This window comes from Nicotiana tomentosiformis, chromosome 9 (genome assembly GCF_000390325.3).
Source record: "Nicotiana tomentosiformis chromosome 9, ASM39032v3, whole genome shotgun sequence".
NCBI classification, from domain to species: domain Eukaryota; kingdom Viridiplantae; phylum Streptophyta; class Magnoliopsida; order Solanales; family Solanaceae; genus Nicotiana; species Nicotiana tomentosiformis.
The window spans coordinates 11,278,912-11,296,639 of NC_090820.1; the positions used below are offsets into that span (position 1 = coordinate 11,278,912).

Consider the following 17,728-nt stretch of genomic DNA (forward strand, 5'->3'; position numbering starts at 1 on the left):
TATTATTCCTTCACATAAAGAAATAACTAAAGCATTGCGTTCCATTATTAACATGGAGTGCACGTTCATAAATACTAGTATAATACAGAGGTCGAGGAGGAAAAGGCCCGGAATCCTGAGTTTATTCATTTTTCTTTTGGATCTATAAAAAGCCCTTCAACTTCACCAATTCTTTTCCTAGGATTTTCTCAAATGGTGAAGCGGAGGGATTTTCACAAAGGGTATTCTACCAAATCTGGTTAAGAGAATCTACCATTCGTGAGGAAGTACAAAACCATAATATCTCCAAGAGAGGTTAAGAAAATCAGAGAATTCTCTTGGAACACGGACATAATGGCAACTCAAACAGATAGTCATGGACTTCTCATATGGAACATTAAAGCTCAGACTGATAGAGGTGATGTCGTCTCTGGTGCTGATGCTTCGGAGCCAAATCTGGTATTGAGTGGACATCATGAAAATGTAGAAGCAACAGCTCTGGCACTGAGTCGGGAGGAATCCATCCTTTCTGGATGAAAGGATAAAATTTTGCTATTATGGAGCATTCAAGACCATATTTGAACATTGGCAGTATCAACTGGCTCTTCAATTAAGTCTGTGAATATTCATTCTGTTCTTCCACGTGGTACCCTCGAGGGCCACACAGATACCGTTAAAGATGTTCAGTTTCACCCTTCATGTTCAAAGGAATTTTGTAGCGTTGATGATGATTCACGCCAAATATTTTGGGATGCACGAGTTAGTTACAAACCTGCTCAACCGGTTGACAAAGCACATAATGTAGGTATCCTGAAATGACCAGACTTGTCATTTTGATAATTCATGTTCCGTTTAGTGACTTAGGGTCCCAAGCAATTTCGTAATACGTATTATGACCCGCATGTGAGGTCGAGTTTAGTTTTCGAAAGATTCGGAATTTAATTTTAAGAACAATTCTCATTTATAAAGCTTGAATTTCTAAAGTTTGATCGAAGATTTGACTTTTGAGCAAATGACTCCGGAATAAAATTTTGATGATTCCAATAGCTTCGTATGGTGATTTCAAACTTCGGCATATGTCCGGATTTAGATTTGGATGTCCGTAGGACAATTCGACGCATTTTGGCGAAAGTTGAAAAATGGAAGATTTTTAGAAAGTTTGACTGAGGAGTTGACTTTTCAATATCAGGGTCAGAATCCAGATCTGAAGATTTTCATAGGTCTGTTATATCATTTATGACTTGTGTGCAAAATTTTAGGTCAATCGGACTCGATTTGATAGGTTTCGGCATCAAATTTGAAGTTAGAATTTGTTAGTTTCATTAGGCTTGAATTGGTGTATGATTAGTGTTTTTAGCATTGTTTGATATGATTTGAGGCCTCGACTAAGTACATAATATATTTTGGGACTTGTTGGTATGTTCATACGGGATCCCTAGGGGCTCAGGTGAGTTTCGGAGTGGTTTCGGACCATTTCTAGGCCATTTTTAACTGCTGTTCTTTTTTGGCTATAGCAATGTACATCGCAGAAAATTCTGCTGCACATAGCTGAATTTTGGAGGCTTATATCTCGTAATCTGTAAGGAATTTTGCGATAATCTAAAAATAAAGTTGTAGCCCTTTGAGTCTGGTTTCCAGAAATGTAAACCATTCATCATTTTGACATTTTTACAGAAAGTTATGATCTATTAACCGAAGCCTGGTACTGTAGTTATTTTTTCCTGGCAGTGTGCATCGTAGAAATTTCTGCTGCACAGAACTGACTTTGGAAGCTTATATCTCATAATCTATAAGAAATTTGGCCATGATCTAAAAATAAAAATTATAGCCCTTTGTATCTAGTTTTCAGAAATTTAAACCGTTTGGCAGTTGGAATTGGGTACTAAAAGTTATGGTTGATACACTACAGGTTGTCTGGGAAGAGTTTGGTATTTTGAGCATAACCATGTAATGATCCAAAGGTCCATTTATAGTTTTAGAGATCGCAATTCGATTTCGAGACTTCTGGGAGTTTGATAATGAATTATAGGAATGATCTGGAATGTTTGGTCTAATTTCACCAAGTCGCGATTGGTTTTTTAGCGCGAAACATGAGTTAATTATTTAACGAGTAAAATTAGTATCGCAATGAGCAAATTAGCTCCGAAATGAGTTTAGATTGAGCGCCTAGGTGCATATTATTATTATTTGTGACTCATAGGAACAAGAATCGTCGAATTCTGAGTTCGTATGATGGAGTTAGAGCCTTTTTAGTGAAAAATAAACTGCTCGGGTAAATAGTTCCGGTGCGCACCTTTAGCGACCAGATTTGGCACTTTTAGCGACGGAAATGGGGCTTTGAGCGACTAGATTAGTGTTTTTATTTGGCAGAAACTTAAGGACCAAAAATGGTCATTTCGTTTTGGATTTTTGGAGCACGGTTCTTGGCCGATTTTATGAATTTCTTCATGGCTTCGACTGGGTAAGTGTTCTACATCCGAAAGTGATTATATTTCATAAATTCATGGTTATATTCATCGCTTAATTCAAGTTTTAATGGAAGAAATTTGATTTTTGTAAAATCTTTCAAAAACAAAAATTTTAGATTTGGAGGTCGATTCGTTATCAGAATTTGATAAAAGTGGTATGGTTGAACTCGTATTGGAATGGGTGTTCGGATTTCGTGAAAATTCTATCGCGTTCCGAGAGGCGAGCCCCGTGCTGACTTTGGTTGATTTTTAATGCTAAATTTTAAGTTGACGTTTTATTATCCGGGATTGTTTCCAATGAATTTTAATGAAGTTATACAATCATTTGGATAGATTTGAACTGTCTGGAGGTCAACTCAAGCAAGAAGACTATTTTGGAATATCGGCCTAACTTCAAAAAGGTATGTATCTTGCCTAACCTTGAGTGGGGGAATTACCCCTTAAGTATAATTGAAAACCATGTACGCGAGGTGAGGAGTACGTACTTGGTTTATATGTGCAAATTGTATTGGTTGAAATTCGTAGACGCCCTTATGTATTAAATTGAAAAATTATTGGAACATAGTATGTCACGACCCAATTTCACTTATAGGTCGTGATGGCGCCCAACACTACAGCTAGGCAAGACAACTAGTAATTTAAACACATATTCAATCCTTTTAAAACTTAACCGAATAATTAAACTCTTCTTACTTGCAATAATCAAGACAATGTGAAAAGATCTGGTAAATTAAAATAACCAAAAAAATAATTAAATCCAAAAATTCTACTAGTGTGTGTGCCAAGACCTGGTGTCACAAGTATATGAGTATCTAGTAGATTATACAAAAATTTAAATATTGTCTGAAATAAAATAAACAGAATAAAAATTCAGGAAGAGACATAGATTGCTGCCGAATAGTTCAGAAGAGCAGCTCACCACTAAGCCTCTGGATATCATTGGTGTGCGCCGATAGGTCCAACTATAGCACCTCTATCAAGTTCTGCACAAAAGTGCAGCAATTGTAGCATGAGTACGTAAACAACGAGTACCCAGTAAGTATCAAGCCTAATCTTGAAGAGGTAGAGACGAGATGGTCGACTTTGACACTCACTAAGGGTCAATAATAATAAATAAAATAAAAATAAAAATATTTATATCAACATGATTCACAGAGTTAATAATAATTTTATTTAACCAACAAAAATAATTAAATTCCTTCAAATGCAATAATTCTCAATCTATTAATTAAATTCACAAGCTGCAATTAAAATATCAAGATATTGTGCAATTATTATTATTATTAGGCATGATTTCTGCTGAGGTCGTATGACCTGATCCAGAGTGTCGTGTACACTGCCGAAGGACGTGCGACACGATCCATAGATACATCTATACTGCAGAGGTCGTACGGCCCGATCCAAAGTGTCATGTACACTGCCAAGGGACGTGCGGCGCAATCCATAGATGCATCTATACTGCTGAGGCGTTCGTCCCGCTCCACAAGAAAGGAGGACAATTTCTTATGTACCCCCGGAATGAGAGGATGCACAATATTTTTTAACAATTAATTAATTTATACAGAAAAATTAAGTATATTAGATTTTCATCTTTTACTATATTTCCCTAAATATTCAAAATATATTACAAATAATTTAATTAAATAAAAAATACAATTTACACACGTAATTCATGATTTGAGTCCTACATTACCTAGACTTTAGCATAAATAGTAGCTACGTACGGACTCTCGTCACCTCGTGCATACGTAGCCCCCACATTTAGCAATAATTATTAATTTAAATCACCTATGGGGTAATTTCTTCCTCACAAGATTAGACAAGAGACTTACCTTGTCTTAAAGTTCCACTTTCCGATCAAATGTCGCGTAAAACCTCAATTCAATGCTGAAAAGTCCGAAACTATCCAAAAGTTATATAAAATAATTAATACATGTTCAATGATTTGAAATTCATCTATTAAATAAATTACCCTATCCAAAATGGTAAAATTCATAAATTTCACCCCAGGCCCATGTGCCCGGATTCCGAAAATTTTCGGAGGAAAACATTACCCATAATCTCAAGAACTCAAATATATAACTTCTATCCAATTCCATAACCATTTTCATGGTTAAAATCTCATTTTAATAAAAATCTAGGTTTTTCATCTAAACCCTTGATTTCCAAGATTTACCAGTTATAATCTATCTATAATCTATGAATTTCACTCAAGGTGTGTAGAACTAACTTACCTTAAAGTTGCTAGTTGAAATCCCCTCTCAAAAGCTCTTAAATCGCCCGAAAATGTAGAAAAATGGGCTCAAAAAATGTCTGAGTCCCGATTTTTTCAACCATTCTGCCAAGCAGCAGTTTCGCATCTGCGGCTTTGCGGCTCTGCATCTGCGGAAAAGGTATCGCAGATGCGGTTTTCCCCCTAAGTTGGCCCTTCACTTCTGCGGTCATCGACTTGTACGTCGCACCTGCGCCCTCTCCGCACATGCGCTTCTCTCCTCTTCGCACCTGCGCCTTCGCAGGTGCAGCCCTTTTTCCGCATCTGTGGTTCTGACAGAACTGGGGAGCTTCAGCTTTGGCTCTCAATTTCCAACTTAGTCCGAGCCTCGTCCGATTAACGCTCCCCCCTCCCCCCGTACATACCAACAAGTCTAAAATCATAAAACGGGCTCGCTCGAACTCTCAGAACTTGTAAAATAACATCAAAACTAAGAATCATACCTCAAACCAAATTTATTCAACTTAGAAATTTTAAATTCTTCAAACTTACTCCGAACGCGCTGAAATATACTTATACTACTCGGAATGACACCAAATTTTGCGTGCAAGTCTTAAATCACCATCTGGAACTATTCCCAAACTCGAAATTTCAAACGGGCCTTGATTACTCCCAAACCTACTCCAAACCAAATTTAAAGAACTTTAAACCTTCAAATAGTTGATTTTCACTATTAAGCGCTAAAACGCTCCTGGGTTATCCAAACCCCGATTCGAACATACGCCCAAGTCCGAAATCATTATACGAACCTATTGGAACCGTCAAATTCCGATTCCGGGGTCGTTTTCTCAAAATGTTAACCGAAGTCAAACTTGGCCTCTTAAAGCCAAACTAAGGAACCAATTGTTCCGATTTCAAACCGATCACTTCCAAATTTTGAACCAACCATCTCCGCAAGTCATAAATTAATAAAAGCACATACGATGAATTTTATTTAGGGGAACGGGGTTCTAAAAGTCAAAATGACCGGTTGGGTCATTACATTATCCACCTCTTAAACAAACGTTTGTCCTCGAACGGGTTTAGAATTGTACCTGGAGTGATGAATAAGTGTGGATATCTACTCTGCATATTTTCGTCGGCCTCCCAAGTCGCTTCCTCGACTGGTTGGCCCCTCCACTAGACTTTTACTGTAGAAATCCTCTTGGACCTCAACTGGCGAACTTGTTTATCAATAATGGCAACTGGATCCTCTTCATAACCCAAGCTATTATCTAGCTGAACTGTGCTGAAGTCTAACACATGTGACAGGTCGGCATGATACTTCCGGAGCATAGATACATGGAAAACTGGATGAACTCCTGATAGACTGGGAGGCAAAGCAAGCTCGTAAGCAACCTCCCCAACACGTCTCAACACCTCAAATGGGCCTATAAACCTTGGGCTCAACTTCCCCTTTTTCCAAAATCTCATGATTCCCTTCATCGGCGAAACTTTCAAGAAAACTTTTTCACCTACCATAAAAGATAAGTCACGCGCTTTCTGATCCGCGTAACTCTTCTGTCTGGACTGTGCTGTATGAAGTCGCTCCTAAATCAAGTTTACCTTTTCCAAGGGATCCTTCACCAAATCAGTACCATATAACTTAGCCTCACCGGGCTCAAACCATCCGATGGGCGAATGACATTGCCGACCATATAAAGCCTCAAATGGAGCCATCTCGATGCTGGATTGGTAACTGTTATTATAAGCAAACTAGGCCAAAGGCAAGAAACGACCCTACTGGCCTCCAAAGTCAATCACACATGCCCTGAGCATATCCTCCAAAATCTTAATTGTCCGCTCTGACTGCCCGTTGGTCTGCGGATGAAAGGCTATGCTGAGCTCTACACGGGTCCCCAATTCACTCTGTACTACTCTCCAGAAATGTGAAGTAAACTGAGGGCCTCTATTTGATATGATAGAAATTGGCACACCGTGCAACCGAACTATCTCTTGAATATATATATATCTGGGACAACCTCTCCGAAGTATACGTAGTCACAACAGGAATAAAGTGTGCCGGCTTGGTCAACATGTAGACAATGACCCAAACTGCATCAAACTTCCGCAAGGTCTACGGCAACCCAACTACAAAGTCCATAGTGATGCGTTCTTATTTCCACTCTGGTATAGTCATCTGGTGAAGTAGGCCACCTGGCCTCTGGTGCTCATATTTAACTTCCTGGCAATTTAGACACCTAGCTACATACTCAACTATGTCCTTTTTCATTTGTTGCCACCAATAATGTTGCCTCAGGTCACGATACATCTTCGTAGTGCCTGGATGAATAGAATACCGAGAACTGTGTGCCTCCTCTAGGATCTTTTTCCTCAGTCCATCCACATTAGGAACACATAGATGATCCTGGAGTGGCAGAACATCATCCTTGCCAATAGTAACTTCCTTGGCACCACCCCGTAGTATCATTTCTAGAATAACCATTAAGTGTGGATCATCATACTGGCGAGCCTTGATCTGCTCAAATAATGAAAACTGGGCGACAACACATGTAAGAACTCAGTTGGGCTCTGAAATATCCAGACTCACAAGTTTGTTAGCTAAGGACTGAATATCCAAAGCTAATATTCTCTTCTCTACTAAAATGAAAGCCAAACTATCTATACTCTTCACCTTTTTACTCAAGGCGTCTGCAACCATATTTACTTTGCCCGGATGATACAGGATAGTAATATCATAATCTTTTAGTAACTCAAGCCATCTGTGTTGTCGCAAATTTAGGTCCCTCTGCTTGAACAAATGTTACAAACTGTGATGATCAGTGTAAACCTCACAAGACACCCCATAAAGATAATGCCTCCAAATCTTAAGAGTGTGAACAATCGCATCTAACTCCAAATCATGCACTGGATAATTCTTCTCATGGGACTTCAGCTGACGTGAAGCATACGTAATAACTCGCCCTTCCTGCATCAATACACAACCTAAGCCAAAGCGTGAAGCATCACAATACACTGTATACATCCCCGAACTGAAAGGCAACACTAACATTGGTGCTGTAGTCAATGCTGTCTTGAGCTTCTGAAAGCTCACCTCACAATCATCGGGCCATCAGAACAGAGCACCCTTCTGGGATAATTTGGTCAAAGGTGTTGCAATAGATGAAAAACCTTCCACGAACCGACGATAATAACCTGCTAAACCCAGAAAACTCCTGATCTCAGTAGCCGAAGTGGGAAGATGCCAATTCTGAACTGCCTCAATCTTTTTGGGATCAACTTTAATGCCCTCGCCCGATAAAATATGCCCCAAAAATGCTACAGACTCTAGCCAGAATTCACATTTGGAGAACTTAGCATATAGCTTTTGTTCCCGCAACGTCTGAAGCACCACTCTCATATGTTGCTCATGTTCTTCCTTTCTGCGCGAGTAAATCAAAATATCATCAATGAAAACAATGACAAACGAATCAATATATGGTCTGAATACACTGTTCATCAAATCCATAAATGTTGTCGGGGAGTTAGTTAAACCGAAGGACATCACCATAAACTCATAATGACCATATCTAGTCCGGAAAGCAGTCTTCGGAACATTCGAATCCCCAATCTTCAACTGATGGTACCCCGACCTCAAGTCGATCTTAGAGAACACCTTAGCACCCTGCAACTGGTCAAATAGATCATCAATACGCGACAACGAGTACTTGTTCTTAATAGTGACTTTGTTCAATTGACGATGATCAATACACATTTGCATCGTTCCATCCTTTTTCTTCACAAATAATACTGGTGCACTCCAAGGCGATACACTCGGTCTGATGAACCCTATGGCTAGTAACCCCTCAAGTTGTTCTTTCAACTCCTTCAATTCTTTTGGAGCCATGCGATATGGTGGGATAAATATAGGATGGGTATCTGGAACCAAATCAATATCACGATCAGGTGGTCGGACGACACCTACCCACTTGTCCTCCACCTCTTGGTGGTCGGACGATTGGTGGAGCAATTGGTGCGGTAATCATAGGTTGCTGACCCTGCTGCACTAGTCTACCCTGAAGCCTGGGGCAGAATCTCTACATGTGACTAGGATCCACGCACTCGTAACAACTCTTCGGTGCGATGGGCTGCTGACTACCCTGGTGACCTGAATACCCACTGGAAGAACCCTGAATAGCTGGTGGGCGATAAGAACTCTTTGGCATAGCACTGAAATAAGGTCGCATTGAAGGACCCCGAGGAGGTGATGGTGCTGGATATGGGGGCATGTTGGACTGCCCTCTCACGAACTGACCTTTTTCCCCAGACGGAGCACCTCTGAACTCTCCAGAATATATAAACCGCTTATCTCTCACAACCTACTCTCGCCTACGCTGACGCACACCATCAATCCTCCAGGCTACCTCCACGACTAGCTCATAAGAAGTACCCATCTCAACCTCTCGAGCCGTAGTGACCTGAATGCCAGTATGTAAACCCGCAACAAACCTCCGTACTCTCTCCAACTCAGTAGGGAGTATCATAAGTGCATGGCAAGATAACTTAGAGAACCTTGCCTCATAATCGGTCACTGACATATGACCCTGCTGGAGCTGCTCAAACTGAAATCGCAACTCTTCCCTCTGGGAGGGTGGAATATATCTGTCCAAGAAAATACGGGTGAACTTGTCCCAAGTCATGGGAGGAGAATCTGCTGGTCTGCCAAGAAGATAAGACTTCCACCATCTACGGGCCTTGCCCTCTAGCTGAAAAGTAGCAAAGTCTACCCCATGAGACTCCAATATCCTCATGTTGTGCAGTCTACCCCTGCACCAATCAATAAAGTCCTGGGGATCCTCTTGTTGCTCACCCCCAAAGACAAGAGGATGTAGTCTAGTGCATCTGTCCAATAGTTTCTGCGGATCAGCGGCTGCAGCTGGCCTAGGCTCAGGTGTAGCTGCTGCCACTGGCTGGGCTCCACCCATAGGTAGTGCACCCTGGGTCTGATAAACAACAGTTGCCTGCCCATAAGTCTATGTGGTAGGGGTATATGCTCCCCCGCCCGCCTGAGATGTGGTTGGGTCTGCCGGAAATAAACCGGCCTGAGTCATAGTGTCCATGAACCGCAGTATACGACCCATGACATCCTGGAACCCGGTGCAGATGTGAAATCCACCGGAGCTGGCTCTACCACTGGCACATTGCCATGTTACTCAATGATGGGATCCTCTGTTGGACCCATTGGCAGCCTAACTGGAACAGTCCAGGGACATCCTAGTCCCCTACCATGGGCTAGAGCCCTCCCTCGGCCTCTAACAACTAGAGTAGTAGCTCTTCCCTGGTCTGGAGCCTCGTTAGAGCGCGTTCTCACCATCTGTGAGAGAATAAGAGAAAGATATTTAGTACTACATCAATCGCACAATGGAATATGAAGAAAGGTAGTTTCCTAACACCCTATAGCCTCTCGAAGATAAGTATAGATGTCTCTGTACCGATCCGCAAGACTCTATTAGGTCTGCTAATAACTTGTGAGACCTACGTGAACTTAGTGCTCTGATACCATGTTGTCACGACCCAATTTCACCTATAGGTCATGATGGCGCCCAACACTACAACTAGGCAAGCCAACTAGTAATTTAAACACATATTCAATCCTTTTATAAATTAACCGAATAATTAAACTCTTCTAACTTGCAATAATCAAGACAATGTGAAAAGATCTAGTAAATTAAAATAACCAAGAAAATAATTAAATCCAAAATTTCTACTAGTGTGTGTGCCAAGACCTGGTATCACAAGTGTATGAGTATCTAGTAGATTATACAAAAATTCAAATAATATCTAAAATAAAATAGACAGAATAAAAATTCAGGAAGAGGCACTTATTGCTGCAGAATGGCTCAGAAGGGCAGCTCACCACTAAGCCTCTGGATATCGTGGGTGCGCGCCGATAGGTCCAACTATAGCACCCGTATCAAGTTCTGCACAAAAGTGCAACAAGTGTAGCATGAGTATGTAAACAACGTGTACCCAGTAAGTATCAAGCCTAATCTCGAAGAGGTAGAGACGAGATGGTTGACTTTGACACTCAGTAAGGATCAATAATAATAATAATAATAAATAAAATAAAAATAAAATATTTAAATAAACATGATTTACAGAGTTAACAATAATTTTATTTTACCAACAGAAATAATTAAATTCCTTCAAATGCAACAATTCCCAATCTATTAATTAAATTCATAAGCTGCAAGAAAAATATCAAGGTATTGTGTAATTATTATTATTAGACATGATTTCTTCCGAGGTCATACAACCCGATCCAGTGTATCATCTACACTGCCGAAGGACGTGCGGGGCGATCCATAGATGCATCGATACTGCCGGGGCGGTCTGCCCCCTCCACAAGAAAGGAGGACATTTTCTTATGTACCTCCGGAATGAGAGGATGCACAATTATTTTTAACAATTAATTAATTTATACACAAAAATTAAGTATATTAGATTTCCATCTTTTACTATATTTCCCTAACAATTCAAAATATATTACAAATAATTTAATTAAATAATGAATACAATTTACACACGTAATTCATGATTTGAGTCTTAAACTACCTGGACTTTAGCATAAATAGTATTTACGTACGGACTCTCGTCATCTCGTGCGTACGTTGCCCCCCACATTTAGCAATAATTATTAATTTAAATCAACTATGGGGTAATTTTCCCTTCACAAGATTAGACAAGAGACTTACCTTGTCTTAAAGTTTCACTTTCCGATCAAATGTCGCATAAAACCTCAATTCAATGCCGAAAAATACGAAACTATCCAAAAGTTATATAAAATAATTAATACATGTTCAATGATTCGAAATTTATCTATTAAATATATTACCCTATCAAAAAAGGTAAAATTCTTAAAATTCACCCCGGGCCCACGTGCCCGGATTTCAAAACTTTTTGGAGGAAAACGTTACCCATAATCTCAAGAACACAAATATATAATTTCTAATCCAATTCCATAACCATTTTCATGGTTAAAATCTAATTTTTATAAAAATCTAGGTTTTTCATCTAAACCCTTGATTTTCAAGATTTACCAGTTATAATCTATCCATAATCTATGTATTTCACTCAAGGTGTGTAGAACTAACTTACCTTAAAGTTGTTAGTTGAAATCCCCTCTCAAAAGTTCTGAAATCGCCCGAAAATGAAGGAATATGGGCTCAAAAAATGTCTGAGCCTCGATTTTTTAACCATTCTTCCAAGCATTGGTTTCGCATTTGCGGCTAGCTAGCTGCTTCTGCAGCACCGCATATGCGGAAATGGTATCGCATATGCAGTTTTTCCCCCTAAGACGGCCCTTCGCTTCTACGGTCAGTGGCTCGCATCTACGACTTGTACGTCGCACTTGCGCCTTCTCCGCACCTACGCTTCTCTCCTTCGCAGGTGCAGCCCTTTTTCCGCGTCTGTGGCCCCCAGCGTTAATCGGACGAGGCTCGGACTAAGTTGGAAATTGAGAGCCAAAGCTGAAGCTCCAATTTCCCCGTCCGAACATACCAACAAGTTTGAAATCATAAAACGGATTCGCTTGAACTCTCGGAACTTGTAAAACAATATCAAAACTAAGAATCATACCTCAAACCAAATTGATTCAACTTAGAAATTTTAAATTCTTCAAACTTACTCTGAACGCATTGAAACATACTTATACTACTCGGAATGACACCAAATTTTACGTGCAAGTCTTAAAACACCATACAGAACTATTCCCAAACTCAGAATTTCAAACGGACCTCGATTACTCCAAAACTTACTCCAAACCAAATTTAAAGAACTTTAAACCTTCAAATAGTTAATTTTCACTATTAAGCGCTGAAACGCTCCCGGGTTATTCAAAACCCGATTCGAACATACGCCCAAGTCCGAAATCATCATATGAACCTATTGGAACCGTCAAATCCCGATTCCGGGGTCATTTTCTCAAAATAATGATCGAAGTCAAACTTGGCCTCTTAAGCCAAACTAAGGAACCAATTATTCCGATTTCAACCCGAACACTTCCAAATTCTGAACCAACAATCTCCGCAAGTCATAAATTAATAAAAGCACATACGTGGTGTTTTATTTAGGGGAACAGGGTTCTAAAAGTCAAAACTACATGTTGGGTCATTACATAGTAAATCCTTTATTTGTCATGCCTCATTCCTTGTTTGCCGAGGTTGTTTTTATATGATAATTTGGTGTGATTTCCACTTTAATTTTTATGTTAAATACCGTGGTTAGGTGGGTTGACATTTTTTGAAAATAATTTCATTATGGATTCCTTATCTGCAAATAATTATTAAATAAGTTTAAAAGGAGGCATTAATCTATTTGCCAAAATTTAGATTTAAGAAGGCGTTGTTCCTTGATGAATTACTTTCCAATTTATGTTGTTGAAATTTGTAATGACCCAATCGGTCATTTTGACTTTTAGAACCCCGTTCCCCTAAATAAAACTTCCCGAATGTGTTTTTAATAATTTACGACTTGCGGGGATGATTGATTCAGAATTTGGACGTGATCGAGTTGAAATCGGAATAATTGGTTCCTTAGTTTTGCTTTAAAATGCCAAGTTTGACTTCGGTCAATATTTTGAGAAAACGACCCTAGAATTGGGATTTGACGGTTCCAATAGGTTCGTATGATGATTTCGGACTTGGGCGTATGTTCGAATTATGTTTTGGATAACCTGAGAGCGTTTTAGCGCTTAATAGTGAAAATCAACAATTTGAAAGTTTAAAGTTCATTAAATTTGGTTTGGAATAGGTTTTGGAGTAATCGAGATCTGTTTTGAATTTTGAGTCTGGGAATAGCTCAGTATAGTGATTTATGACTTGCACGTAAAATTTGGTGTCATTCCGAGTAGTATAAGTATATTTCGGCGCATTCGGAGTAAGTTTGAAGAATTTAAAATTTCTAAGTTGAATCAATTTGGTTTGGAGTATGATTCTTAGATTTGATGTTGTTTTACACGTTCCGAGAGTTCGAGCAAGTCCGTTTAATGATTTCAAACCTGTTGGTATGTTCGGGCAGGGCTCCGGGGGCCTCGAGTGTTAACCGGACGAGGCTCGCATCAATTTTGAAATTTTGAAGAAGAGCTGAAGCCTTCTGCTTCTGGTACGGGCGTAGGCGCAGAAGCGGAAAAGAGAAGGGGAGGCCATCGCCGCAGATGCGGAATTTTGGCGCACCTGCGATCGTGCAGGTGCGAAGCAGTGTGCACAGATGCGAGCTTGGCCAAGGCTAGTGAGACTCGCACCTGCGAGGAACTTACGTAGGTGCGAAGCCGTAGGTGCGATAAATCCCTTCGCATGTGCGAAAAACCTGCTTGGACAGAACCTTAAAACAGACGAAGCTCAGTCCATTTTTATCCGTTTTTCTTCCATGTTTGGGGGATTTCACAGCTTTTTGAGAGGAGATTTCAACTAACAACTTGGAGGTAAGTTAATTCTACACCCCTTGAGTTAAATACATAGATTATGGGTAGATTATAACCGGTAAATCTTAGAAATCAAGGGTTTAGATGAAAAACCTAGATTTTAAAAAAATGAAATTTTAACCACGAAAATGGTTATGGAATTGGATAGAAATTATATATTTGAGTTCTTGAGATTATGGATAACGTTTTCATACAAAAATTTCCGGAATCCAGGCACGTGGGCCCGGGGTGAATTTTAGGAATTTTACCATTTTGGATAGGGTAATTTATTTAAAAGATGAATTTTGAATTAATGAACATGTATTAATTATTACATATAACTTTTGTATAATTTCGAATTTTTCGGCATCGAATTGAGGTTTTTACGCGATATTTTGATCGGAAAGTGGAGTTCGAGACAAGGTAAGTCTCTTGTCTAATCTTGTGAGGAGTAAATTACCCCATAGGTGATTAAATTATTAATTGTTGCTAATTGTGGGGGCTACGTACGCACGAGGTGACGAGAGTAGCTACTATCTATGCTAAAAGTTTGAGTAGTTTAGGACTCTAAGCATGAATTATGTGTGTAAATTGTATCCTTTATTTAATTAAATTATTTGAAATATATTGTGAATTGTTAGGGATAGATAGTAAAAGATGGAAATCTTATATACTTCATTTTTTTCTTAAATTTATTAATTGTTAAAAGAATTGTTCATCCTCTCGAATTTACCTATAATAAATATACTCTCCTTCGGCAGGTACATAAGAAAATGTTCTCCTTTCTTGTGGAGCGGGCCGAACACCTCGGCAGTATAGATGCATCTATGGATCGCGCCGCACGTCCCTCGACAGTGTACACGACACTCTGGATCGGGCCGTACGACCTCGGCAGAAATCGTGCCTAATAATAATAATAATTATACGATGCCTTTTATTTTAATTGCAATTTGTGAATTTAATTAATAGATTGGAAATTGTCGCATTGAAAGAATTTAATTATTCCTGCTGGTTAAATAAAATTATTGTTAACTCTGTGAATCATGTTGATTTAATGGATACACGTTGTTTACGTACTCTTGCTGCACTTTTTGTGCAAGACCTGAGACAGGTGCTATTGTTGGACCTATCGGCGCGCACCCTCGATATCTGGAGGCTTAGTGGTGAGTTGCCCTTCTGAGCCATTCTGCAGCAACTAGTGCTTCTTCCTAAATTTTTATTCTGTCTATTTCATTCCAGACAGTATTTGTAATTTTTATATAATCTACTACATGCTCATACACTTGTGACACCAGGTCTTGACGCACACACTAGTAGAATTTTTGGACTTGATTATTTTTTTATTTACTAGAATCTTTTCATATTGTTTTAAATTCCTGCAATTAAGAAGAGTTTAATTACTCGGTTAATTTTTAAAGAATTGAATATGGGTTTCAATTACTAGTTGGCTTGCGTAGTTGTAGTGTTGGGCAACATCACGACCTATAGGTGAAATTGGGTCGTGACAAAATTGGTATTGAGTTATTGTTTACCCGAAAAATCGAATAATGTTAAATTTATATATGGTTTTAAGGATACGTAATAACTTTTGATATAAAGATAACGACATGAGTATTTTGATTATGAGAATGACAATGATGAACAGAAAGAATGAATAAGATCTAGTAAAACGAGCACAAGGGGATATCTTTGTATAGGAGAAAAGATCTTTTTGTTCCAATCTATTCCGTGTGTTTTCTTTTTTTATCTGTCGATAGCTTACAAGGATTTTCCCTTTTATAGTAGAGGGTCATTACAAAAAATGATAAAATAAATCATATAGTGGAAGACCCATGATGATTTGTCTCTTCCTCGATTCCCGCCAAGATTCTCTCTCTTGGTGCGGTTGCAACGGCTCTTGTCTGTGAGCTCGATACTGGCTCGAACTCGTTACTGGGTCGGGCCCTTCGCTCTTGGCTCGAGTTTGACCTCCGGGATGGGCATCGCGCATTTCCGATCTTGAAGCAGTTCCTTGCGGATCAATTCGGTCACGGGCTCAATAAGGTTATCGAGTCGACTCCTCGAGCGACCTTCGAACTCGAGGCTCGTTAGTACTGACTTCGGAGCTTACTCCCAAAATCTCACTCCGACTTTTTAACACTTGAACTCGATCGAATGTAGGATGGCCGAAATCTATTTCGACCATATACAGATAGTCCCCTCGTTTCTCACGAAGGATGCGGTGAGAATCGATGTGATTTTTGGTGGTTCGGTCGAGTCATAAGCCGACGTTTTCACAGGGATCAATTATTACGTATATGATAGTTATCCCATTGATTTAGCCTTTTAAGGTATTTAATGCTTGTCAGATGGCGGTCGGCCACCTGTGATAATGAACCATCATGATGCAAGCCTATAAATAACTCTTCCATCTATCATTTATCACCTTTACGCATTCACTCCCCCAAATTTTCTTATCTTTTCTTCCTATCTTGTCGCTACCAGAGTTTTGGTGTCGTTAATTTTTCACTTTTCTTTATCTTTCTTCTCCTCATATCAATGGCCAAGACTTCGAAAACTATACCTCAGAAGGAGAAAGATTCTTCTTCACGGCCGTCCGGCGACAAGGCGCCGGTGGAGTCGTCCACCTATGACTACATTCCCAGCCCGTGTACTCTGAATATCGATTTTAAGGTTGAGAATCCTTCATCCGTCCCGGGTCGATGCGAGCACGTGTCGATGTATATGTGCTCTATAACGGAGGGTCATCTCGAGGCCGTTAGAAAAGACTGCAATTGGGGTTCCGAGGTTGTGTTGCAAATTCCATCCCCCGAAGAGAGCGTCATCACCCATGTGGAGGGGTTTTTAAGTGTTTACACTTATCCCTTCACATTGGGTCCGGTCGACCCGGTGATTATTGTTTTTTGCAAGATATATCAGGTCACCCCCGGTCAAATTCATCCCTCTCTATGGCGTATAGTAATCCTACTTCGCTTCTTCTCCATCAAAGACGGGGGGCTGGATTATTCCCTGAATCACCTCATACGGATGTATCGGCCTCAAATCTTTCGAGGATTAATCAGACTTCATCATCGGGCATCGAAGGCTTTGATGTCAAGCATCTATGAATCAGAGGGCCCCAAGCCCAAAACTTGAATGGTGAGGAGGAAGGAAATTGCCCTTTCAATTGACTCGGTCCAACGACTGAGAGAAGAAGAAGAAGAAGACGAAGAAGAAGAAGAAGAAGAAGAAGAAGAAGAAGAAGAAGAGGAAGAAGGAGGTGCCTCGGCTTTGGTGACCCGATCTGCGAGAGCTATCGAGGTCACCAAAGCTCCTGAGCCGATGGTGGTTGTACCAGTCGGGGTTGACCCTGGGATCCTGAGTCTTGATCGGAATGCCCCGAGTGATTCGCTTGGGACTATGACAGTGGATTATTCGCCTTCTCTTCCTACCTTTTCTGATGAGGCGTTAAAGGAAGCTCGAGAATTGAAGACCCCCGATATGGGAGGAGGCTCTAGTGTAGGGGATCCCTTTCGGGATTGCTTTATTGGAGTCGATGATGCTCCTGATATTGGGGACGCTTCTCTTCTACTAGAAGAGGCCCAACATTTTATTACTCGGGTAATGATTTTACTATACTTGGTTTCTTTG

General features: G+C 39.9%; 1 protein-coding gene across 1 annotated transcript; it reads left to right on the top strand.

The window, feature by feature from the left end:
• Positions 1–333: 333 nt before the first annotated feature.
• LOC138898383 (WD-40 repeat-containing protein MSI5-like) lies at positions 334–798 on the top strand. Its single transcript, XM_070184444.1, has 2 exons — positions 334–487; positions 572–798. Exons 1-2 carry the CDS (start codon positions 334–336, stop codon positions 796–798), a joined length of 381 nt encoding a protein of 126 aa, XP_070040545.1.
• The last annotated feature ends 16,930 nt before the right edge of the window (positions 799–17,728 follow it).

What these genes read in the sequence shown, in the direction of transcription:
- LOC138898383 (XM_070184444.1), top strand. Translation starts at nt 334, where the DNA reads ATGGCAACTCAAACAGATAGTCATGGACTTCTCATATGGAACATTAAA. An exon ending in AGCAACAGCTCTGGCACTGA is followed by an intron (nt 488 to 571) that starts GTCGGGAGGAAT and finishes GAACATTGGCAG; the next exon opens with TATCAACTGGCTCTTCAATT.